The sequence below is a fragment of the Athene noctua genome, chromosome 3, assembly GCF_965140245.1.
Source record: "Athene noctua chromosome 3, bAthNoc1.hap1.1, whole genome shotgun sequence".
Lineage (NCBI taxonomy): Eukaryota > Metazoa > Chordata > Aves > Strigiformes > Strigidae > Athene > Athene noctua.
In genome coordinates this window covers 30,834,287-30,861,871 of record NC_134039.1, presented here as the reverse complement: position 1 = coordinate 30,861,871, position 27,585 = coordinate 30,834,287, and the positions used below count along the sequence as shown (strand labels likewise).

At 37.3% G+C, this 27,585-nt stretch overlaps 1 protein-coding gene across 10 annotated transcripts in view; it reads right to left on the bottom strand.

The window, feature by feature from the left end:
* The window catches only part of TNRC6B (trinucleotide repeat containing adaptor 6B), a 134,669-nt gene that overhangs the window by 56,748 nt on the left and 50,336 nt on the right, over positions 1-27,585 (bottom strand). Inside the window, exon 1 of one of the 10 annotated variants that reach the window (XM_074902529.1) lies at positions 21,331-21,516. The exons of 8 other annotated variants lie outside the window; for them this stretch is intronic. In XM_074902529.1, coding sequence (XP_074758630.1) covers positions 21,331-21,335 — 5 coding nt within the window. In that variant the 5' untranslated portion in view covers positions 21,336-21,516. Of the gene's footprint in view, positions 1-73; positions 101-21,330; positions 21,517-27,585 lie in introns of those variants that run through there. One more of the 10 variants, XM_074902530.1, reaches the window with a different exon arrangement.

Sequence of the window (27,585 nt, the reverse complement as noted above, 5' to 3'; positions counted from 1 at the left end):
TGTTGAATTTCAAGAGGTTTCTATCAGACCATTTTCTCCAGGCTACGGAGTTCCCCCTGAACAGCAATCTTACCCTCCAGAGGTGACAACCACTCAGCCCAGTTTAGAAGCATCTGCAAACATGCCCAGGGTACATTCCATCCCACTGACCAGGTCATTAATACAGATGTTGAATGTTATCAGCCCAGTGTTGACTCCCATGGGGCACCACACTGCCCAGCTGCCAGTGGACTTCGCATCACTGACTCTGGCAATCCAGCTCTGGAATCCTAGAATGAACAAGTATTTCTGTACTTAGTGGTCCAGTGAGCAGAGAACTAATCACAGATACATCTTCTGTAGAAGAACTACAGCAGAAATCCCTAAATCGGCTACCCTCCACTTCAGGTGTCTGTATCAGTACATCACTGTATTTTGCAGTCCAGATCAACACCACAAGTCAAGTTCAAAGCTCTACTGGCAGCTTTACCAGTGCCTCATTGGGGCTTTGAACTGGTTACAAATTGTGACACAAGTGAAGTCGATGAGCATTACTGACACCTTAACACATTCTTGAAGCCATGTATGAGAAATGCTATTAAAAAACATAATCTTCTGACTACAGTTAAAACGTAAATGCTAAATCCTGACTATGCTGTAAACTTAATTTTAACAAGAGCAGCTCTGTACCTTCTTGAATTACAAACTTCTGTCTTAAATGCCAAGAATAGAATTATTTTTTAACACTAAAAAAAGTCCCAAGAAACTAATGTATTTGCTATGGTAACTATGCCACAGCATGCACAACAATTATGACATTTGTTTTAATGTCAGAATGTGACATTTCAGAAATAATACTGAGAAAGTATAATATAGTTTAATTAAATGAAACATTTTCTGCCAGAGCATCATTTGTGCCACCAGCACAGGCCATGTCGACAGTTAAGAAAATACAGAATCCTTTGACAGCATTTCTTAAATTATGACTGACATTTTTATGTGTTCCTCAGTCATAAAAAAAAAAAAAAAAAGAAAAAAAAGACAGACAAAGACAGACACCTAAAAGCCAGCCTGGTAAAGATCCAAACTATCTGGAGATACAGAACAGAGAGTTTTAGGGGAAGGTGGAAATAAAGAAAACACTACATAATATCACATTATAGTGTTATTACTGTGGTTTAACACACTAAGATATTGGAGGTTTTCTTAACTTTCATGTATGGCACTTCAGGATGAATCAAGAAAAAACATGAAATATATGTATGAATGAAGCAGTTTCTATCTAGCAACAGTTAAATTACTAAAAAAAGAGACCCCAAACCAACCAACCAACCAAACCCGGACAGAAGCGTGCTGCTTAAAATCAGCTTCTACTGAATGTTGAGGTTCTTGGAATTTTACCTATCTGGGGATAATATAACAATACCCTCACAGCATCAGAATGGTGTAATTTGTACTTCATTTTATAAGCAACCTGTTTACTTTTATTCAGTTTCCAAAGAAATGCTCTAAATTCACTTGCTATAAAAACCAAAACACTTTTTGCAAGCTAATAGATAGCCTGACAAACACATTACATAACTCCAAGATCTGTATAATATTGTAGTTTTCCACATACAGTGCTTCAGGGCACTGTAGTAATAAAAATAACATTTATCAAACTGGAAGTCATTAATTATACTAAATCAAAATACTAAAGCAAAAATTTATTTAATTTTATCAGTGAGAAGTTAAGAACAAGGTTTTCCACATAAACTTATTATTCATCTGTTGTAGGCCAAGCTGGAAGAACCAGCAAGTTAAGGTGGCTTGAACTTCTAATACATAAAAAACCCCAACTCTTACTGCTTGTTCAGATTTTCTTGGCAAAAGTATTTAAGGTTTGTATTTTCTACTCTAGTTATTGCCTGAGGCAATATTTATTTTTAACAGGTAAGAAAATTCAGTTATTTCCTGCAGGTACTCAGTTACAAAGTTTCAGGACCGTCAGCATCCCTATCAGAAAGCTTTAATTAAAGACAGAAGGAAAACTAAGTAACATATTTTCCAGGTCTGGGAAACGCTGTACAAATGGTGCCAAATTACTGTCTCTTCAAACAAAACTATCTGCATTATGTTCAATATATTAATCTGGAGTTACACAGGCAAATTCTTGATATTTCATTACTACTAAGCATGCTCTGTAAATTATGGCTCATAACAGTATATATGAAGAATTATTTTTTTCCCCCTGTAATTGCTGTTCTTGAAGACTATAAAACATTGTTTATCCTCGGTAGAGACAAAACACTATTCCTCTTCATCCCTATGTCAGCTGTACTAAAAGTTGAAGCAAGACTATAAGTAAAAAGCCCTCAGGAAGAAGCTGTACAACCAGACTGCAGTAAAGCAGGACAAATATCGAGGTGCCTCCAATCTGAATGGACCATACTGCACATAAGGCATTCAGGTATGCCTCACACTTCAGTGTGCAAGTTGGTTCCTTCCTAAAGTACTTTATGAAGCCCCTTGTTTTAAAACATATTTATGTGTTTTGTGCAATGCATAGAATTCCAATGTCGCATCTTGTGTGAAACAAAAACCTAAACCCTTGTATTTGCATGCATGAAGCATAGCAAACAACTTCATTTAATGCTACTATGCCTTATATAATTAGACAAATGTTTAGCTGGCTAAGCCTTCAACAGATGTATACTTTCCAGAAGTTCATCAGTATCTTGTAATTTTAATGACACTGTATAATCATATCCTTCCTCTGTCAGATGAGGGAAAAACCACTCAAGAGATGGATATGTATACTGTTATGTAATAGTCAAATACTAGATGCTATAAGAGCTTATTATCAATCTTGGCAATCACAAAGCTCAAATACAGACAGTACTCAGACTGAAGTAAGAACTTGTTTACCAGCTGAATACCATGGATTACTGAGTTCTTCGAACGCAATAAAGATTACACACACTCATTTCACAGTGAAGCTGCAGTTAAGCACAGTACACACTGAACATGAATGAGAAACAGGTCTGTAACAGGCAAAATTCAGTCTGGTCTATGACTAGATAAAACATATTCAAGTTCTCACACTGACTCTAAAATGCAACTGTTAAATCCACTACCTCCTCACCCTCTGCTACTTTTAATGATGTATTTCCTTAAGAAATACCAGCTATGTTTAGCAGCTCAGGGAAATGGTGTACTTTTTTTTTTTCATTTAGAATTAACTTGGGGGAGGGAAGGATGACATTTAATAACACATGCTGCACAACACAGAGCTTTCCCAGGATAAGTTACAAAAGAAGAGACTGCATGACCTGCTCAAGGTTACAGAATGACTCCATTGCTCACTCTGAATTAAAAACTGGTAACCTCCTGACTCCTCTTGTATTTTCACTAATAAAATAATACCACTACTGAACACTGCACAACTCCTTTCATCACAGGATGTCAAAGGTCGTTATAAATATTAATTAAGCATTGCAACAACACTAAGTAGTATGTAAAACTTAATCCTGCACATGAGTAAACCCAAGCAAGGAATAAATCACCTATGTTCAAAGTCATAGGACAAGTCAGTAGTATGGAGAATAAATGGCTCTTACCATTAAGCAGCACTCCATTAGAAACAAGGTCATAATTAATACTATAAATGTGATGAGAACTGTACAGCCCCTGATTGTCAGTACATTGCTATAAAGTCTCAATCACGCTCAGTCCTGCAAACATCACACTGAATTTCATGCAGCATTCTCATGAAGACATGGTTTGGCTTCCTATAAACACAGGAAAGTTCAAATTTAAAGTTAAAATATTTCTGAGTCCAAAAGGAATGTTTTCAGCAAATTTTATTGTAGTCATCACTTAATCAAGTATTTCAGTGATCTTACAACTTAATATAACATGTCCACAATTGGCCTGCTAAAAAAGTTACGCCTTTACAATTATTTACTCTTTCCAATGACCACAAGCATCACGAGACACCAATGTGTAACATGTGTTGTTCTAGTATGAAAGCCAACCATGCTAAAACATAGCAAAGTTGATTTGCTTCTATGTGCTGCCATGTCTGCAGACTCCAATGACAAGAGTGAGATAATTTAAAATTTTCTTAAATTCATGTTAACTTACCGAAAAGACCGCAAAGGTGGCAAGCTGTGAGCTCCTGCAAAAATTCTTTTTAAAATTAGTTTGAGAATCACATCCACATGGCTGCGAAAATTACTTTTGCTTTGGAGAAAGACTACTGTCTTCTACATTAGACAAAACAAATCAAGTTGCACTAAAATCACCTGTAGATTCACTTCACAGTGAACCTTGTGTTGGAAAAAGGGACTTTGTTGTTACAATGCTGATAAAGAAATTAAATGAAAAACTGTATAATTCATATTTCAATCCAGCAGCTTTTTGGTGTTTTGTTAGGTTGTTTGGAGGTTTTATTAGATTTTTGACCTGTTTGTTGTTTTTCTTTTTTTTTTTTTTTTTTGCTTGTTGGTTGGGGGTTTTTGATGTTGTTTTAAAACCAGCTCAAACACAAGTTTTACTTCCCACCAAAATAGCGAAATTCAATGAAGGCTGACAAAGAGTTGGCCAAATGAAAAACAGGTTTTTGGTTTGTGTTTTAAATTACAAAGTATGTTTTTCTTTTGACCATGGAATGAATGCCTGGATCTAGGTTTTAGGTTTGGGTTTCTTTTTTTTTTACCGTTTTAAAAGGACATAATCAGGCAGTAGAAACTTACTTTCTGGGCAATGAAGGTATGTATCACTATTATAATTACATCTCGAGTTCTCATACAGCACAAAACCAGAGAACAATTCAGCATTATATTTGATATATGGCTTTCAACGCATGAAGCAATTTTTCTTCCCTCTTACATGGAACAACAGCTCATTAACACGGTTTATGTTATTATTCAAACATTATACTTTTAACAGAGGACTGATGAGATTTAACAGCTAGGCCCCAGTAAATGGCGTTCCACTCCCCACCCCCAGTAATTCCTTGGAAATTAACAGCCCAAAAGTTGCTGAGTTTTCCTGGGTTAAACTAGTCACCCAACCTTCAACAGAAAGGTCTTAAAGATCCTAATCAACTCATTGCCACTTAGAAGTATAACCAAGTTCAAGATCAAATACTGCTGAACTGTCCAAATGTACTTGGAACCAAAGAGAGAGAAACCTTTTAGTCTGCAGCCACAGAAACTCTATGTGAACACTGGTAGTAGTGTACGTTGTAGATCTATTTGTCAGGAGAGCAGACATAACCATCAGACAAGTAACTGCTCAAATAAAGAAAAGCAGAAATATGTGATCCTTTTGTTACAATACAGAATTGCCACATTTACGCTTTGGTTCTAACTATCAGTCAAAACCATTTTTCAGTGCACTTAGTCAGTTCTCAATAGTTTTATTATATACAAAAAGCTGCCAATCCCTAGCTTTTATCTATTATTATGTCTGATGGATATCCTGTGCAAAATGCCTAACTGTGTTGCAGCACATTCTCGCACTTTTAAGAGACACTCTGTAAGTCATGGAGGACCATGTGAATAGGAAAAAAGGAATTAGAACTATACTGTTACAGATCATGGTTGTACTTAAGGTCATCAAGATTCCACTGCAGACAACAATAAAGTCAGGACTTGCTATGCTAGTACTACAGAGATAAATACTGTATCACTAAAACACCCTATTTCACAAGGCTACTGTTCAATATTCATTGCTTGCAGGGTAATTACACATGATGAAAACCTAAAATCTGGTGAAACAGCAGTGCTAAATTTTAAGCCAGGTGTTTCACAACAAAATAAAAATCCCACCCACTTAAATACATTTACCACTTCCAGGTGTATAATTAAAACAGACTGTCTTGTCACACATCAACTTTGGCATGCATTTCAAGATATACTCTTTACAATACACAAACTAACAAACTTCCTCCCTCCCTACTTTTGTATGAAGATTTAAACACTAATAAAAGTAATCTTCATAAATTAAATCAAGTCAGCTGTCTCCTTCAAAAGGCTTTTAGAATCAGATGCACACCACCATTTATATGATGGAGTGATACTTGTAAGGTGTATAGATGACACTGAAGTGAGCTCTTTTATCAACAGACCATGCCTTCCTGTTCTGTGTCTTGCACCTTTTCTGTAAAGGCAGGCAGGCAGGGATCAGGTCTCATTAAAGCCTCAGTGAGGATGAGAGACTGCAGACCCTGCTCAAGAAACTATGTAAATCACAAGTGCATGAAGCCCTCTTCTTGACGCATTGCTACAGACATTCTGAAGGCCAAAACATAAGACTTAACAGTCCGTCAAATATAAGTGAATAAATTAAAGGTGTAGGATTTGCTATGGAATTTGATACATTCTTAGTCAATCAAAAAACCTGAACTCTATTCTAGTGCAGTTTGCTCAAAATAAAGAGATATGCTAAGCTTGTTATCTAGTTTTCAAGCAGTAAGACCTCAGGAGCACTGGAAAAATGACTGTCTGACTCTTACAAGAATCTTCAAATGTGTTCAGCATACAGATTCCTTGCAGAGCCTGGTACGGAAGCGTTTGTTTGCCAGATGTGTGCTTCTCACCCTTCTCACTGCAACCAGCTGTCCATCCTTTTCATTAGTCATTTTCCATTCAAAAGTGATATCGATAAATTATTATTCAAAACACCACAACTCAATACTTTATGTCATGATTCATGACTAATTAAGATGTAAACTGAAATTATTCACTGGCACACAGAATGAAAACTAGAGAATTGTAAAGAAAGTGTGTGTAGGAAACAGGAAAAACAAATACGACAAAACACTGCAAGTGCAAGACATGACTTGTTTTGAACTAATAGCCCTTCCTCATGAAGTTACTTAAGCAAGCCAAAAAATTCAAAGCCTCTCCAAACTTGTCAATTTCTTGAGTTTTGAGGACACAGAGAAGATGTGATCATTTTGATCTGGCATTCAAAGTGATTACCTAAGACCTCAAAATGGCAGAAAGAACAAAATAACCCACCAAGGCATGTAGCATCTACAAACACCAGCTGCGCTCTTCATTACCTACAACATTATTTTTGTCTATCTGCAATTGTGTATTCTTCATTCATATAGAACACCGATCACTGTTCTGAATCAACAGTATCATACCAACCAACATTCTCTGGAATCTAGTGGTTTGCTATACGCCCAAGATACTGTCAAAAACAGGGGGAAGACATGGACAACCAACACATAACAAGTAAGTAAAAGTTGCATTGCTATACAGTTTCCTAAATATCAAAGACCTAAAATTGCTGCTGTGTTTTTGAGGAACAATTAATTGTAGAATGCTTGATTTGATATTAGCTGTGCACCCTTCTTTCCTTCTGAAGAACAAATTCTTAAACACTAATTCTAAAGGCCAACATTAAATTTCTAAACATATGATATCATAGTTTTATGTTTTATGATATGACTATGTACCAAGGTAAAATTCCTTCTGTTTTAGGAATATCCTAGGAAAACACGTACAATATACTTCAGAAAGCTAATAAAAATCAGTTTCCATGAGTTCCATAAGTTTGCATTGCTATGTAGCAAAGAAAAAACCTCACCCCCTTTTTTTCATGTCTACAAGCACAATGTATTGGCATATACTGCTTGTACAGAAGTGTAGAAGTACCTCTGAAAGTTTACAGCATCTCAAACCCTGTGATTTCCAATTTCTTCTCATGTTTTTAATTACTTGCTTCCATTAACTGATACAATAGAGAAAAACAAGTATTTCTAAGTAAATACCTCAATGATTCTTTTTGTTTGCAGGGTGGGGGTGGTGCTCTTTGTTTTTTAATATTTTTAACTTGGGTTTTGGCAAACTATGTTTGGAAGGATAGGAGACAGCTGTCAGTTCTCCCTAGGAAGCATTATCAGGAAGGATATTAAAAGTTCAGTCAAGAGCTTTGTAAGATCACAGAAAACTGCAACTGCCTAATGATAAACACGTTTTTAAAAAGAGACCACTCAGAGAATAAATCAGGCTAAGACAATGGTTAACACTAGAAATACTAAAGAAACATGTGACTAAACAGTAGCAAGAACTAGAGCCAAAAGTTACTGGAAAGTTAGATGGAGCAAAAACCATTGCAAGTAACAGCCACTGCATTACCATAAAGTACTGTCACCCTAAATCACACGCCTTCCCAATTTAAATGGGAAAACACAAGCCTTTGCTAAACACAGGAAGTGCATCTTACCTGTAAACTGTGCAGATGACCTGACACATCCATGTAGTGTTAACTTAGGAAAAACATAGAAATGTCTCTTCTTCATTCCAAAAGGAATGAAAATGTGGAAAACTGTATTCTGCAGGTCATACAGTAACACCTGTTTAACAGTCTATTTAAAATTAACTACCCACAATAGTTATGAGGTAGAAACAAAAGATGCTCTAGGAAACAGTCCATTAATAGGCAGAGATGATTACCACCTCTCACGTTCAATAATTTGATAAGCTTTTTTTGATTCATCCATTTTTATTGTCCTGATACTGGGCACCATTCCCTAGATGAGTTTTTAAAACGTTAATTTCATGCCTTCTGGAAATAAAGCATAGATTAAACCACCTAGTCTAGACATGAAACCCTTACTAATTGCTAAGTAAACAATCATTTACTTATTTCTTAATCAAAGACATTAGAAGGTTTAAGTGAAAAGTGTCACTGTATCCTCAGGCATTTGTCTAAACTAAGGATGGTCTCCCACCAAGGAAAGAATTTTTTAACTATGCTGTTATTTCAGTGGAACTGCTGTCTGCCCAATCTCAGCAGTTACTCATCTGAGAGCTTTTCCTATTTGTATCGAGTGCAGAGACATGATTTTTGAAATCCTGATTGAGGGTTATTATTTCTTGTCTCTTTCCAGGAATGGTAATTTACAGCTAAGTGATGAATTTTACTTGCTGCTTATGTCATTCACAGATACAGTACCAGATCAATGTCTAACTTCAATCCCATTTAAGTATCTAATTTTTTAATACAGTAGTATAACTTTGAAATGTAAAAAAATAGTAAATAATCAGAGGACTGGAGATATGTCTCACTTGAAAAATCTAGTGTCCATTTGTACTCAAGAAGCAAGAATTTTTAAATTAACTATACATTACTATCAGCGAATAAATTATAAACTAAGTCAGCTCTATAACATCTATATTCTTCACAACATGGACATTCACATCAGAAAGTTGCTTCAACATACAAAAATTCCAAGATGACAGAAGCTTTCAAACCACATAGAACATGGCTATGATTAATCTTTTGGACATCCACTATTCTCCTCTTCTGCTATGGAAGAGCGAAATAAACTGTAAAGCAAGATGTAAACCAGAAAACAATCTAAAATGAGGAAACAGCTGAACTGCCACCTAAGAGATTACAAAGGAACATCACCACAAAGGTACACAGAGCATAAAAAGGTTAAGTCACAAAGGAAAAACTGAGGTGGAAATTAGAGTGATAGTGAAATCTACCATTTAACACATTTCAAGGCTAAGCTGATTTGTCTTGTTAAATCCCCAACCCAAGTAGTATTTGCTACTTTTAGGTACTTCTTGCCTTGTTGCATTATGTAAGATTAACATCTTATTTTTAATGAAAACCACGCATTTCTCATGCTTAGCAATGATGTCGGAAGACACAAAGAAATGCTTCACAGACTACAGTTTTTAAACAGCAGACTTTTTTACTTCTGAGTGGTTAAAAATACTCGCTCTTTTTCAACATCAGTCCTACCAGAGAAACAACTACATCAAAACCACTTAAGGCATTCAGCATACAGATTCATGTAAGTTCTGCAGGTTTCCAGCAACAAAAATAATTTTTACCTCTGCTAACACTAGATCTGAAGACTCCTCCTATCTTTAACAGCTACTTCTTCTTATCCACCCCAATGAATATCGTGAATGTGGAACAGAGCAGTTTCATTTTTTTTAGACACTACGCAAAACCAGTGTATAATACATGACAGGAACATAAGATACTCACTGTTCCACCAAAAAAAAAAAAAAAGGCACTTCTATTCAGTTAAACCTTCCCTCTATCCTCATTAAGAAAAATGACTCTGCATAAAACAGGTCAACTGTTTGCTGCTATATAAAGTTGAAGGTTAAAATGCATAAACTGATGTGGGAGACATTTCCTGCTGAAAGAAAAGCCCTTTGAACACTAGAACCTCAAGTCTAATTCGTCAGTTTATGGATGATTCCACGCATACTGCCAGTGCATGCATCTGTCTTTCTCTGAAGCTACTGTTATTAAAAAAATGGTCAATACTACCTAGCAAAACGGCTAATGGCTAATATGGCCTTATAGTAAAAGTGATACAGAACTCAATCACTCACATAGGCATTTAAAATTCCAAATTTCAGGTGAAGGACCAGACCTTTAACTTTAATCAAATCCATCTGCTATGCTGGACGTGCCAGCTAGACCTATGGTAGTCAGTATGTGTAATTTACATGTGGCTGACTTAAATGGGGAAGTGTACCAAGAGTCACCAACTTTTTCTTATGCTTTTTCTATAGAGTATTAAAAAACCCAAAACAAAACACTGGGCACCACTGGAAACAACATCCTTATATCTAACTGGCCTTTGACAAACTTGCTCTTAACTTAACATGCTGTTTTAAAGAGAGGAAGAACAACTTTATTCTGCCACTGATGCTGTCTCCACCAACTGAAAATAGGGGCAACAAAGCTCAGAATGACACAAGCTCAGCTGTGTCTCCCACTTAGCACTGCAAGAATCTAATTCATAACACTGTTTCAGGTGGTGACTGGGTAGCAACTCTACTCTAAATGCATCCACACATCACCATATGGTTACAGAATTTCTGGAAGACCTGCTGGGAAGAACTATACAATTTAATTACAACATATTACCAGCTGTAATAGGTGAACAGAGCAAGAACTGCCACAACAATGTCAATCTCTAAGTGGCCCAGGCTTGCGCAACAAACCTGACAGACATCCAGTTTAAATGTCTTCTGAAGCCACAAGCAAAGGGAATTGGGACTTGTAAACACCCAAATAGCTGAAACCTAAAGGGAAACGCAGAGAGCATTTTCCATCTGGCTTAGTTAGCAGGGTGTATAAAAGCGGAGAGCAAATATAAAAGCAGACCACTGTAATGCCCAAATTATTCTGATTTTCCTTAACTGCCAATGAAAAGTTTTAGATGCAGCCTCAAAATGCACACTACTCAGTAACAATTCTTTCCCAACAGTGAGATACAGTCACAGTGCACACACCAGGAGACACTGTGGCACTACTGCAGAGTGGGGGAGATGAGAAAGGAGGGCTTAAGTGCTTCAATGCTTCTGAAGTGAAATATTTTATTGTTAAATTTTCAATAGCTGGATTTCTTTATGGAACCATTCAACAATTTTGTTGTTTTCAACAAAATGACAATTTTTTCCTAGTAAAACATTTAGGTGTTTTTTGTTTGTGGTTTTTTTACCGTTTGTTTTCTCTAGCTAGGTTCCACATTAGTAATTTAGGAAAACTTCCTTACTATAAATTTGCACAGGGCCTCGGTTAGCAAGAAATGGTACACAGATAAAGCAAATGTACCTGAGAAAAAAACACTCCAAACTACTTTTTTGCTCGAGCTTGGAACTAATAACTTTTTACCTAAAAAATAAAGTCCTTTTTACTGTGAAAATGGATTTACTAATCCCTGCCAAGATTTGTAACAGTACAGAAAAATAACTTCCAATTGTGATGTTGATTCTGTAATATTATTTTAGCTCAAAACCTCCACAAATAACCAAAACTGTACGTACATGCAAGAAAAGGTACTCAAAGATAAGTTTTTACTTCAGGAAGGAAGAAGATACCAGTTTGCAAACCTACAGCAGGTTCTCTCTTCTTTCATACCGCACTAAAGATAACAATGTTTGAAGTCTCATTAAAAACCTCACAAATGTTAAATACAGAATTTGAATTTCAGTTTAATAAACAGTTACTTCAGGAAGATTACCGCTGACCTAGGTTTTCACTTCTACTGTAAAACATCCAAAAAAATCATGTACCTTTCAGGGAATTTTTTTTGTAATGGTAGTATTTCTCAAGGTAGTGTGCAGAGCAGCTTTTAAGCCCTGAATTCCTTTATCCTCAGCAAAAGCCCTTAGTCTGACCTCAAGGCACTGCACTATGATTTGTTACAATTTATGACCCAGCTACATTCACTTATCAAGGAGTATGGTTGAAATCCACAACTGCTGAAAGCAAGTTTTAACACGGAACAGAACTTTTAGTGTTTGAAATTTTGAAAAAGGTGAAATACACAATTCCATCTTTTTACCCAAATTATAATTTTAGTTAAATCAGCTTTGTTCCCATACAAGAAAAAGAAAGCATTATTCTATTCACAATTCAGTACAGCTGTGTACAACTGGCTTCAGCCCCAGGCCACAAGCCAGGAACTTCTGAGTTCAAGTCTGGCTCTGCCACTGACTTTCTGTGTGGCCTTCAGAGAGCCTCTAAATTTTTCTGCTGCTCCTTTTCAACCGTACACTGACCTTACAGAATGGCACTTGCTTTGTTTGTGCAGGCTCTTCCCAAACAAAAAACTCAAAATTGACTTTGAGAGCAATTTTTGCTATGGCTTTAATCCCTAAGGCCCACTAAGACATCTCCATGTGTCAGCTGATACCTTGCAGTTTTTAACTGCATTAACTGTCAACATGCATATTATATACATGCATATACAAACATACATGATACTACATCTTTTGATATTTGTGTAGGTTGAAAAGCAGGCAATTATTTCAAAGTTTGTTAAAAAACAGTATGAAAAAATGAAATCAAGTTATCTGCTGTATTTAATCTTACAATGCAGAATGAGCTACAACCTTGTTCTTATTAACCCCCTGAACCAGTGATGAAGACTGTTTTTAACAGCTTAACATTTAACGCACAGGGCATGCAATGCTCAAGCTAAAGCAATTACAAAATTTAATATTTTAGAATATTACTTTAACAATAGAAAAATGGCCTAGGAATGTAAAGGGGAAGAAGGACTTAAGCTTAATCAAGTTAACTAGCATGAACTGAAACATCATTTAAAATACAAGTTTTCTTAAGATCAAGGGAAGTTACGTGAACTTAAGCTGATCATATACTTGCAAGTCTATTGTGGAAGAGTTTCACTTCACATTATCTAGACTGAAGCAGAATGTAATGGAGACTGACACTAGCTAACCCCAGTTTTTCCTGAAAACCAAAGATGCAACCACACAAATACAGCTCATCGCCTTTAAAAAAGTATACACTGCCTTTAAATCCACCCTGGAAAAAACCTTGTCCACAAAACCTTATCAAGACAGGCTGACTTTCCAAAAATTAACCTGTTCAGTTATTAATGATCTAACCACAAAGAGCTAGCTTAAAGAACTAAGCAACTGTAGCTTTCTGGTATGTTAAACTGCCAATGCAACTCCTAGACTCTCAAAAATTTAGCCTTCACCTGCTTTTGGCTTTTTCACCTTGTTTTACCTGAAATCTGGTAAGAACACACTTCCTACAGTTTTTCTGTATCAGGACATAGAATGTATTTGTAGAAAGTGGTAAACATAAAGCAAAACTGTCTCCCAATTAACACTAGAGCAGAGTAAATTAATCCAGAATAACGTGTTGTGATAAAAACAGTCACTCAAGGATTTAATCAGAAACAGCCATTCCAGAATAGCTACCGTGCAAAGATAAGGTGGTTAAATGTTAATTCAGACAGCTTTTGCACAAGGAAGACTAAGCTGGTTCAAAATGCTGATAACTAACTACTTGCATATAAGACAAAGGTTCTCCCATCCCAGGTCATTTACTAAAACTTTCCAGTATAATTCAGTGGTTTTCAAAATATGTTTGCTGATTAAATCCTAGAAAGTTAGAGAAATACCATCATGAAGAAGTACATCTAAACAACTTATTATGAAGATTAAATCGTTACCTAGATAAGACTTTGCTTTTAGTTTCCTACACCACACTACCATCAGTGTGTTTCCATCAGATGAAGCAGTCATGAATACTACAGCAAGGCCAGTAAGCAAGTTAGCAAACATTCCTGCCAGGGTAACCTAGATCTGTTCTGAATAGGATTACAGGACATGGGTAAAGACAAAATAAAACAGAAGTAACCCTAATGCCTTGTCCACTTTCTCTCTCTCGGCATTGTTTGGTCTGGTTGAGATGTATCAAACAGATAATCTGAACAGTACCTGCAACGGACAGAAAATTTATGTGACTAACACAGGGCTATTTATTTAAAATTCCCATTAATATTGCTACAACTGACTTCTATAGCACCAGCTGGAGCATTTTTTTTACACTAGGTTCAAAAAAGCTTTTGGGGTTTTACTTCAGGTTAACCAAGTATTTTTACTGACAATTTTAACATTTAGATTCCAACGAGTGCACATGAACTTGTAAGGACATCCACAAAGAAAAACAGAGCAACATATAGAATGACATATGTATAACCTAAATAGGATATCCTCCATTTCCATGTGCTGTATATTTTTTTAACGGGTTTTGATTTGTTTGTTTGTTGTTTTGTTTTAGTATTTACCACAGAAGTTCCCTTGAATAAAATAGCAGGGTAATAACATTAGTAGTACCCCAGTAAAGCCTAACAGAATAGGGAAGGTTTATTTATATAGTCTTAATTGGAATACAGAAGAATACATTTTTTTAAAATCCACATGGGGATCAAGTTATCTTATTACTATTTCCTGATCTGCAGGACTACCAGTTTTTGATGCATGTATGTATAAGCTAGGAAAGGATGTTAGGTAAGTTTTGGTTCCTTCTGCCTTCCCCTCCTCTGCATATAGAAGGTATCCATGTTCATTTTTATTGTCCTCAAACTCTCTCCAGTAAGAGGCAAAACAGCATGGAAAAAAAATCCAGAAGGAGGAGTTATCAGATTAGAATTTCCAAGTATTAAAATACCAAAATTCACTTGTATGTTGTGATCAAATCATCCTCCCTATGAATTGTTCAGCAAAAGGCTGAGCATAAACATACTATATATTTAGCTGGCAAAGTGATGTATCAGAACGTATCAGTCTCACTTTAGTTGATGAAGGTCTCAGTAGCAGACACCCTTTTGCCAAAGAAAGCTGTTTTGTAGACAAGTATATCTAGAATATCAACACAGAATTAGAACCATGTGTTTTAAATTAGACCCTGGATCTCACATGATTGCCTAACTGAAATTATATACAATAAAAAATATAAATGCTAATACAGAAGCTGCAAGAAGAACAAGAACGCTGCTACATTAGGACTCCAATATTAAAGTTGCAATGTCTTTTACCACAAGCAGTAAAATTTAAACCAGGGAAAAAAGTGGAAGAAACAAGCCTTCCTTAAAGTAAGTCTTCCATAAGTGACACATGACATTGCATCCTGGAGAACTGGATGGCTCAGGTGTAACCAAGTTCACAAATGTAGACTAAGCCATGATGACAACACATCTGTGTATATTTGCCACAGAGCAAACGTAAAATGGAACAATTAAGCTCAACTCTAATTAATGGTTAAGTGACATTAACAGAATATATATTTAACCTTTCCTGTTTTCATATAGGTCAGCTAGCCCAAAAAGCTCAAAAAAGGCATGGTGAGTACATGCTTAAAAAAAAAAAAAAAAAAAAAGAATTCTGATAGTCTCACTGCAGTGAAGTTTCACATGTTCTCATGTACATGGAGGCTGTGCCCAATATAATTATAGGCGGATGGTAGCTTATGATTGTGCTGTTTAACAAATGCTGTGCCTAAGAAAAAAAATACTAAGAATACCAGAAGTAACTTTTCCATTCTTTTATTTTTCTAAAAAAAATACTTCTCTGATTCAGAAATTAAGACAATGTTCTGCTCAAGTTCATACCAGTTTTTGGGTTTAGCTGCTATACCCATATCTTTACTTCAGGAAGCCCTAACTGCATCTACTAAGAACACCAGGAAAGATAAGCACCCTCCCCTTATTTCATAATTTAAACACGCACAACGGGGTTTTGTTTACTCTTAAAGGAACTAGAAGAATGGCCACCTTAAAAATATTTGTGCCTTTCTGCTTTTCAGTTGCTGAAGTTAACTATCCTGTTCAAAGCACACTCAACTATGATGGAGCTCAAGTGTCAAAATAATGCTATTCTGACACAAATTAAACAACTTATTCATTTGCAGAGAATGCATGTATCTATAAAAATAAATATAAAAGAGCTGAAGTGTTATTTTGCTAGACTACCTCCTATTACGTTTCACTGCTCTTATCTGAGCTACCTCAAAAATTGTCGACCTCCCCTACTGATGAAAACACTCTGAAGTTAAGGCCTCAGAAGTACTATCCTAAAAAGAGAATCACTCCCCTGCTGGCATGAAATTAAACGCAGTTATATCTTGATGCTTTGTTTCAGTTTTGTTGTTGTAGTAAATTCCAATTTTGCTTCTAGAAGTCTCAATTTAACATAAATTTGTATTAATACATGAGCTTTGTATTTTGAAGCATTTTCCCAACTATCAATATTGAAGTACTTCTAGATAATTTTCTCTGCCTAACATATACAAACATCCATTTAATTAAGTTCAGACACAAATCTCATACTTACTACATGTGGTTTTTAACAAGACTCCCCCCTCCAGGTGTATTAGCACATATTTTTCCATGCTGTTTAACCCTTGGTTTGATTTGTTCTGCCTTTAAAGATCATCTCATGTTTTATTAATGTATCTTCTCTTAGGTACCCAAAAAACCTCCATGGTTCATATCTTGTTTTATGTTTTCCCACAAGACTAAACAGGCTAATTAAAAGCAGTCCTGGAAGTATAATATCTTGAAAGAGAATCAAGGTTTATCTTTCAATTTGCCAATACTATAATATCCAAATACCACATCAACCAGTTCTTAAAATGTGACCTTTCAGAAATTATTGTAAATATGTAATTCTAGTAGCACCAAAGCATTTCAGCCCTGAACTATAATGGCAGCATACTGTATACAGACAGGAAAATAACGGTTGAAATTACAACATCCATAAAACCTTCAGAACTCCTTTCAGAAGTGTGTTGATGGCACTGTATAAAAAAAATTTAAAAAAAAAAATCAGGGTTTGCCTATATTCATGCTGCTCCCAAGCTATATGGTCCTTCTCGTTGCCTTCTTAGGTTGTAAGCCTATGTATAGAGGAGAAAAAGAATTTAAGCACGTGAATTTAAGCAGAAGAATTTAAGCACATGAGAAGTGCTAGATGTACAGCTCTAGACCTGGAATTCACCACAAATACAGAAAGGCACCACACCCTTCAAAACAATTATGGCGCCATCACTAAAACGAAATAGAATTATTTTCAGTATATACTATTTTTTATCGCCATGATGTCTCCGCATTTGCCCTCAACGCTGAAATGGCCAGAAAGTGTTACCCTGACATCCAACTTCAGACATCTGACCAATCTTTGAAATCATACCAACTAAATACCAGTATTTTATTAGCAACTAAAGCTGCTGTTTCTTGAAATAAATACTAAACTTGTCTTGCTTTGAGAAGCAATAAACCTCTGTACTCACCTAGACTGAAGTCTACATGTTTATCAAATTAATTCTGCAGCAATAATTACAGCTAAATATTTAAAGTTGAGCCACTTAAAATCTAACCAGCTTCCTCAGCAGGATTCTTCTAAGTAAAAAGACATCCTACTTTCACACTGACATTACACACCACCCTTTACAAGACTTCCAGGAAGATTTCAAAACTGGAACTCAGATACCCAGACCCGATCCCCTTGACAGGACATGAAGTATATAGCTTTTTAGAGCTAAATATCCTATGCATCTTTTTCCTGTCTTGAGCTATTTAAATAGAAACCCAATACTTAAGCTGAAACAGCTCTTAGAAAGGATGGAGGTTTCTTCATGATCAATTAAAGCAAAACACCCTCAAGCTTTTCAGTTATGAAACAAGTGCCAGTTGAAGAGAATACCAAATGTGCAGATTCTAACAAACATTGTTCAAAATAAACCGTAAATTAAATTTCTCACCTTCCACCCTGGTCACCAAAAGGAAAGTAGATCCATAATGACCAGAATTAAAGAATTCTGCTTCAAGGTGCAAGCTGCAACAAGTTTTTGCTAGGGTACTAGGAAAGGTACTGATAAAAATTATCTTCCAACAATGCACTAATTCTATAGATTTTTCTTCTTTTATAGATTTGGATGCTTTCTCCTCTACTCAGCCATCTATTAGTAAGAAATAAAGGTCTTGAAAGTTTAGGTTTAGCTGAAACCAGCCAGGAAACACTATGTGATTTTATGAAGTTTTTCTTTTCCTTCCCAGCAGGAGAGAAAGTGGCCAAAAAAGCTGCCGAAACTAAGAATACTGATTTTTCAGACACTTGTTTTCCCTGAATTTTTTTCCCCACTAGAAGTACAGGCTCCTGTATATTGAAGCTCAATGCTAATAAGGCTTTTCTTGTCAATTATTTCTCAAGAATCTCTTAGATGTAGTGCAAAAAAACCTCCAGGGGCTCTGCTGACTCAGACTTCACTGCAGTTTTCAACCTACTAAAATAGTCTGCTTTGGAAAGGGACTGATTCCTGTAGATACCAATAACAATTGACATACAAATGCAAATAGAAAATGGAAAAAGAGCTCCGGAACCCAGTGTCATCACTATAAACCGAACAAAGCAAAAAAGGCTCCCTTGCCTGAACACTTCTGCAAGCTTAAAATTTATCTAGAAATTACAACTCGAGTCAGGTCTCAAAACGATTTTAAGTGTTTTGTTCCCTCTGAGCTGCAGGAACATACTGAATGCAAACAGTACTGAGAATTGCCCAGACTCACACTTTTAAAACCCTATCATTTCACAGGCTGCAGAGTCCTCAACACACCCTGCGCTAAGATTTGATGGGTCAAAGACATATTTATATGAGGAATTATTTTAATTGGTCCTTCCTATTCACAGTGTACTGTCCTGCAAAGCTACTTAAGTGTCTGACAGACTCTGTACTGGAATAATTTCTATTTTTCTCAATAGTTGCTTTTCTTCTGATCCGTGACAGCTTCTATAGCTATGAGCATTTGGAGTTATTATAAAATATCCTGTATTCCATCTTCCTAACAATCAAGCTATATTAACATTTATACATACACATATAATATATGTATACGTGTATATATATACACACGTAATATATACAGGCAAAAATACATACAGGAAAGGCAGGCACTTTTCTCAAGCACAGATTCTGGGAAGGCTACATCTTACAATGTTCCCAACTCAGGACAAAATTTACGTTTTTGTTCCTTCCTCAGTTCAGCCATCCTGTGCTACAGCAATTATGATATAAACTACATAACTGATGTTTGGTCCAGTAAGTACCAAATCTGAGAACACTACTACTCTACACTGCATTGGGAAACAGTTATAATAGCTAATTAAGTTTGTCAATCAACAGGTATATGGCTATATTCTGGCTACTTCAGGATCTCCACTAAGCCCAAGAAGGCTTTGACTAACAAAAACCATCAGGGTGCATCAGGTCAAAGAAACAGAACATTTCTGTAATATTCCCCCACACGGATACATGTCAGCAACATGCGGGTGGAATCTAGTAAGTTCATTAACCCTGAACAGGGAGGATGTATTCATACACAAACAGGGTTATCCATTACTACTAAACTTTGTAAGACCAAAATTATCAGCACAATACACTGTATCAAAGTTGAGTAGTTTTTTTATTGGTTTGCTCTGATTTAAAATAACACCTTTAATTTCCAAGAGAAACTTAATACACTACAGAATTATTGCAAATATTGCTAGCCAGTGGAAAAAAAAAGCCCAGATATACACTACAAGAGTATAATGAGGACAGCCAGATACATTTACAGTAAACATACACAAGTCTGTCTCCTCCATTTGTATTTAACTGTATGGATGTAAGACCACAAAGAAATATAAAATATGACCCACCTTGTAGATTTACAAATTTGACCTGCTAACCATAATCAATGCACACATACACTGCAATCTGAAAGTACATTCACTGATTATTTGTGTAATTGTCTGCTGCTTAAATATCCAGCTACAAAAAAAAAAAAAATAAATCACAGTACAAGGTCTATGAGGAAGGGGTGAAGAATAATGTATACCACCATAGAGAAATTTTTTCATTTAACCTCACAAAAAGGAGCATTACATCACACTCTTACAATGCAGGAGGAGGTGCCTATTCTCAGAGAGCAAGCTTCAGCTATTTCCCTTTAATTTTCTGCTTGGTTCTGGAGGGACATGCAAAAATAACTTGGATTTAAGTTTTAGCAGCATAGGAGACGGGGCAAAAAAAGCGAGAAAACACAGCTTTTTAGCTACATTTACTATAAAACGAGTATTCGTCTGCATGGTAAAGAATACGGAGCAGAAGTCTACAAAACATCACGGTAGCACCCAGCATCTTGCATTTGCAAGCGTGCATTCCTAAATATCTGCCCCACATTTTATCAGTCGCCAGACCCGTTAAGGCGGAGAGGGTCCCCTTACTGCTGGGCAACTGGGCACGGCAAGACCATTTTAAAGCCGGCACTCCCTAGCACGCCCGGGTCGCTTTAACTCCCGGTGCCATGTTTATGGGGCAGGAGCATTTGGTCCCAGCGACGGCCGAAACCGCGGATCCGGCCGCCCCGGCGGGGGGAGGGGGAGCGGCGCGGCAGCCCGAGCCCGCGCAGGAGCCGGCGGCCGCCGTGAGCGCCCGGGGCTGCCGGGGTGGGCGTCCCCTCACCCCCGGCCTCCCCGCCCGCTCCCAGCACTGCAAGTGTTTGGGTGCGCGATGGTAGGGTTTGTTTCCTTTCTCTCTGGGAAGGACAGCCCGGTGAGAACACTTCCCCATCTGTCCCTCGTCGGACCCAGCAGCAGAAAAAATGCAAACCCATTTTTATATATGCAAATTTTTGCAGCAGATTTAAGAGCTTGGGGTGCTGTGGGGAAGAAATCACTGTTTAAAAAGCCTCTATTTAAATAAAACAGGATTTTCGGTACTATCTTGTACTTCACCACCTTGGAATACAAACGATCGTCTGCAATTTGCCTAAGTGTTTTAAATTACAAATTTCTTCAAAATCCACAATACACTTCCAAGGAGACCTCCTTCTAAAAAAGCCCTAAAAATCCTCTAAAAGTGCTTTACGCATAAAACCAGATAACATCTGAAGCAAGTATTCGTGTTAGAAAAAGCACCTCTGCAAAACCAAGGATGAAAACGGTCAGCTCCAGGCTCTTCAAAATCTGATAGGTAAAAAGAATAATAAAATATAAATATACCACTAACCTCATAAAGTGCAGCAGTGCTTAAATCCAGCGAGTTGAGGCATACAAGGTAGAAATGGAAATGAAAAAAATCCAAAAATGATTTTGTTTGTTTCGCTTTTTGTTTTTATTTCAAATGTTCAGAAACCAGCAGAGACTCTGTCGGCCATTTTGGCTTGAACTCCCTCACTCACTCTCCCTCTCTCTCCCTCCCTCTCTCTCCCTCTTGCTCTCTCTAAAGGAAGAAGCTTTTTTGTGACCTTCAAATAGAGGCACGTCATGTGACTCCAGACAGGCTGTCAATCACCAGACGGGGCCGGCCTACTTCCCGCCTTAAAGGGACAGCGCTCTCCTGGAGCGGGGGCCAACTTCTCCCCGCCAAGCAACGCCGCTCTAACGCCCTCTTCACCCGCTTGCTCCTTCCCCGTTCATCACGCAGAGGCAATACACAGAAAGGGTAAAATAGGTGAGCCATGAGAAAATGGAGAACTCAGCTGGAGCCTTCCTCTTTAAAACTAGCTAAAAAGCAAGCAACCAATTATGCTAATTCTACATTAAGGTTGCAGAGCCAATAAACGGTGAATGATGGAATGTGTAAGTCCCACTAGCCACACGCACTCTTCCGCGGTGCACCGGGGGACGCATGACCCTAGCGCTAACCTCGAGAGCAAACCACATTTTTTAAGTACTGCCCCATCCTGATTCAAGGACAAGAACAACTTCATCTTCACTCCGCAATTAATCCAGTCTGTAACCGGACTGCCTACACGACATGAACACATCAACCTGAAATCCAGGTTCAGAGGCAGGATCACCTGCAGGACAGCAGAGCAAACTCGGTCTCTCCTACTGCCTTGACTGTTTTCAGTCTCAGGCTGCAACTCAATCGTTAAGCAGACACTTGATAGTCTCTTCCGACAATTTCCATAGATAAATGCTCGAGCAGTTGAAAGAGAATCGCAACATGTTGCAACATAAAAGAAATGTGCAGGATGTTTCCAGACATTACCTTGAATGTGCTGAAACAGAAAGGAACATAGTTCAGAAATAGAATATGGTAATATGAGCACGAATCTGCTATGAGGAGACTTGCTCCCGAGTCAGACTAACATAGGTAGCAAATGCTCAAACTGAGTATGTAACAGAACCGTGCCCCATCCCATAACTGACAGCAGCTTGGGAAGCTCACAGGAGCACCCTCAGGATTGAACCCTTAAAATATACACATTTTTAATTCTGTAGTTTTGAACTATAACTATGTTGAAAGTAAACCAGACCAGATTAGCAGTGAAAAACCACCACAGAATGAAATGAACTTGAAAATTCACAGGAGGGCACTCCATAGGAATTAAGTTCAGGGAGGCAGAAGCTGCACATCTTATGAATACGAATAAAAACCATTACTATATATTATCATACTACATAAGTCATTGGCTAAACATTGTTTTAAAAAAAATCATCAGGAGGGTATGAATAGCTAATGTGGCTCAGGTTTTGACACACTTTGCTCTTACTACCCTCATGGTAAGGTACAGAAACCCTTGAATGGGGATTCCCCCAGAGGGAATTTCTTCAGCAGGACTAGAGTCTGCACTGCAACCACCCTTACACCTATCTCTCAAGGTTCATGAAACTCTGGAAATAACTGATGCCTGGTTGTATTTACAGGTACTTAATGAAATAAAAGCAGTTAGATGATAGCTATTGTGGTTGCTCTATCTAAACCAGAGCAGAGAATCGGCCTGCTGGATGTAACAGCTTGCCATGCTTTGTGGTAGGGCTAATCCAAATGTGGCAATGTAGGAAATGTAGTGAAATCTCAGGGAACATTCTTATCTGTGGCAAGACCTGAAGAGAACACCACAATTGCTCTGAATATCCAAAGACAAAATCCAAGCCAACTGCTAAGCATCTGATTTACACAAAGTTTTGTAAAAGCAAATATATAAGCATATATATGAAACAGCTATCTCCCCTCTGAAAAATTAAGTATTGCAGCTGTATGTTCTACAAATTTTCACACTGACTATGACAGTATCCACTAGCTACAGATAATTTTACTCCCTCTAAAAAGCCAAAATGTTTTACTCAGCATTATAAATACTCTTAACTTCAGTAGGGCTTGCCAGGTTTCCACTTTTAAGTCCTGGAAGCTTCTACTTCAAGGAGTTGGTAATACTGTGATCTTTAAGCACCCAGCACTCACTTGAGTTTCTATATATCAAGCAAATCACCACTATAAAATTTCACCTTCTCAGTGTTCTATTCACAAAGCTTTTTTAATCAGAAAATTGGGGGGGGGACAAGCAAATAATCAGTAAACAAAAAAATAGAGAGGCCAGTATGGGCAATTCTTAAATAACTAGCATGGACAAAACATCTTGGGTTATTTAGCATTCTGTTAAAAATGTATGAGCTATGGGCCTAGGTTTACCTTGACTAGTTTGTCTTCTGTAAAGGACCATGGACTCCACTTGACAAGGTAAAAATTACTAATGTTTTGTTTCATTCAAAATGTTATTTGGAAGCAACTTCAAAATCCCTATTTTAATATAAAAATAAATGAAATAAATGCTTTAATTTTTATTTTATTTTTTTTCAACTAAGTTACCAACTGAAACATACCTCATTCATTATCTATTCCTATTGGCATATTGGTTAAGATGGCTAACAAAAAGTTCTGGTTTGGGTTTGGGGTTTTTTTATTGATTGGTTGGTTTGGATGGGTGGTGGGGTGTTGTTTTTTTGATGCAGCATATCCCCAACCAAAACTGTGGAAGAAGCAGCAGCGCAGTAGTTCAGAAAACAATGGAGTAGAACACAAAAATACACAGCATATACAAAATCTGCACATCCCTTTTCAAAAGGCAATTGCACTTCAAAACCTAACCATTAAGCTTTCTGATGCTAACAGCACTGTTAATAGCTAGTGTTAATAGGTTATATCCTTGTTATGTGCTACTAACTTACCTGATTACAAACACTTCATTTCTGAGCACATTCCATCTGAGGATCATAAAGCACTTTAAAAACTTTAATGAAGCTTCACAGTGCTCCTATGAGGACAGTATGCAGTATGAGCAGACATACACATGCACATTAAGAGAGACGCTTACAATCATGGATTCTCTGCACTCGTATCTCAACTGAGATAGGAGTAGGGTTTTAAAATTCATATTAAGCTGCATTGTGGCTCTGGTAACAGCTCCATGCTTTCTGATGACCTTTTGATAAGAATCAGTAAAATAGGCTTCAACATTATGTACACAGGCATGCTCCAGTGTCCACTAGACAAACTGAGGTATCATCCACTGTACCATACAGTTATCTCAAAAAGGACAGCTGGTCTGTCTGACCTGTAGATCTTTACTCAGTTTTGAAGAGATTAAGTTCATGCAGTCCTTATGCAAAACTCGTTCTATCATGAGCTGGCATTCTGTTTGGGCTCAGGGTCCTACAGTGTGATGCCATATCTTACTTTGAAGGCTGTGCTCTTGCCATCCTACAACACTGGACTCCACCCAGTGGTCTTTCTACATTGCCCATACGCATGTGGCAATAAATTTAAGACTTACTTTTCTCCCACAGAAAGTTCTTCATAGCTGATACTATGAAAGTGAAAAAGTTCACCCAGCTCCTCCCAATACAATTCCTCAGCAGAAACCTCAAATATTAACAAGTTTCTCATAGCATGAATGCCTTCTCACCAACTGTCCTTTCTCCTGCTGGTGAAGAATTTGCTTCCTGCAGCATAAGAGGCAAAAAGGCAGACGTTTTTGCCAAAGTGAACGGAAGCATACATGCCCTCTGTCCTACTACAGCTCATCAGCTAGATTTCCCTAGACCTCCCTCTTCCAACCCCAGAAGGGGGGATGTAGTAACAGATACAAGATAATCGGAGGCCAATTCCTCCCCAGCTCCCTGACCAGTCACCAGTGGACCAGCTGACCTGGATTACAATCCCAGCAAGCACACGTCCTTAAATTAGCAGGTATCAGAAAGGTCCCTCTGTCTTGCCCGAGATGAAGTGAAAAGTGTAACTCTTAAGGTAGGACATGTATATGAGGACTAAGTTACACAGTTGCAAAATTTCTAATAATAAAAAAAAGCAGAGAACCCCTTAAATTAAGGAATAGAATTAAGAGTTTTAACTATTCTGCGTGTGCTCTAACAACTGCCATATGATTTATTTCAAGAGAACAATTAAAAAGATTTAAGGTTAAAACCAGGAGTTCAAAGCATCTTCTTTCCTAGACTTGGTAACAACTAGGAACTTGACACAGGCACCTCAGTCCTCGATAAAGGATAGCTCGTACCACTTCTAAATTATTTTCTCTGTACAGAGATGCTGAATGCCCAACACTTCTGAAAAGTGAAGATGATAGCTAAATCTAGCTGTACCAACATGCTTTTTAAGTCTTCACAGCAATTGCACACAAGCCACTGCACAAGACAAATGACCTCTCCTGCAGGAGTGCAAAACTTCAAAATGTTCAGGCATTCTTCAAGGACAAAATACTAATACCTAAGGAAAACTAGGGTTTTGTTTTGGGGTTCCCCACCACCATCATTCACATTTAGTGAGTAGTGAGACATTTTACAGAGCAGAATTGTGAAAACAGAGCTGGCAGGGGATTTTAACTATAGTAACCAAGAGTATAATGTAAATTCTTTCTTCAGAGAAAAGTACCATGACAAAAAGCTTCCCACAAAGGAAAAGCTTGCTCAGTCTCTGAAAAGGTTAAACAGCTTTTGCATTCCTTACACAAAGGCACCTATCAACACATTTTAGGAATGGAGCATGCCATCGTTACTATTCAAAACTTATATTGCAACAGTGCATTATAACCATACTAAAGCTCAGATCTCGTTTTTATCTTGCCATGGACAAAAGAAAGAATACAAGGCCTGAGAACTTGACAGTGTATAAAGTTGAAGAACTATACATGCCTTCGAAGCCAAGCCAAATTCTGACCCTATACATTAGTGAAGTGCTCACAGAAAGGTAACAAGTCAGAAGGAAAACTTCATTCACCAAACTCTGCAAACACCCACTTTTCCACCTATTTTTTTCCTCAAACAGCCTATAAATAATCCATCCCCCCCAGCTGCCTGCAGCCACTTCTTTGACACCAAGACTCTACCAGTATATTGACCCCCTATGCAGATCTCTTCCTCTAGCCTTTTTTCATCTCTTTCAGTACTTGGGCAAAAAAATAGCATATGCTGCAGCTAATCCCAAAACACACATGATGGACTATTAGCTAACAGACATAACCAGAACAGATATTTTGTTTTGTCCTGAAGCTGCCCTTTTAGTAGGAAAATTAATTTTGGTCTCTCCTTCAGGCACGTTGCTGAGTTTAACATCTTGGTAGTTACAACTGTATTAGAATTTCTTACTCCTCTGCCTCACTTGACCAGAACCAGACAAGAGACTCCAAACTTAAGTTAGGAAAGATACAGACATGGAAAGCAATTGCATGAGACTTAACTACTCAGGGAACTGAAAGAGTTGATCCCAAGCATCTTTTCCCATTCGATCAAGTCCTCCCTCTAAATGTTGAATAAGTTTTTATACCCATATCCTTGAAAATTAAATGAGTACTTTCCAGTAACATAACATGCAAGGGAATTTGTGCAAATTAGTATTCATAGAATTTGGTTAACTGGCTCTGTACTATAATCTCAGAAGCTTCTTGATTTCAGAGACTATAATCCTATCCTAACTGGTCTCCCTCTTCAGTTTCTAAAATCCTATAAACTGCCAAAACATCAATGAAAAAGGAAAAGTTTATCTGTTTTATGCAATTCAATCTATGCCAGTGAAAAGATAATATTTCTTTCAAATAAATAGATGTTCAGAGAAATGGTATAGGGTATCACTCCACCCATATATATAGCAAGCAGTTGCTTTCTAATTGTTATTTATGGCATATGAATTACCATGCCAGTTAGATGATTGATTCAACTGACCTTCCATCAACAATAGCTGTTACTATGCCCTTTAAAAGGAGTAACAACCTCACTGGTTAAATCCTTCCTTAACCCTGTTTAAGCCTTAGAGCTTTTAAACATTTTAAAACAAAGAGCAGCAAGGATTTTCATCTGATCAGGTTGGAATATTTAATGAAAAACTTATCTTTCATGTCTAGAAACACTTTACCACAACAGTGCCCCTTATTTATATGGAGCCTTTAGACATGCTTCTACTGAAGTTCAGTATACTCTGCTCACGCAAAGCAGATTTCTTACAGGAGGTCTCACAAAAGACAAA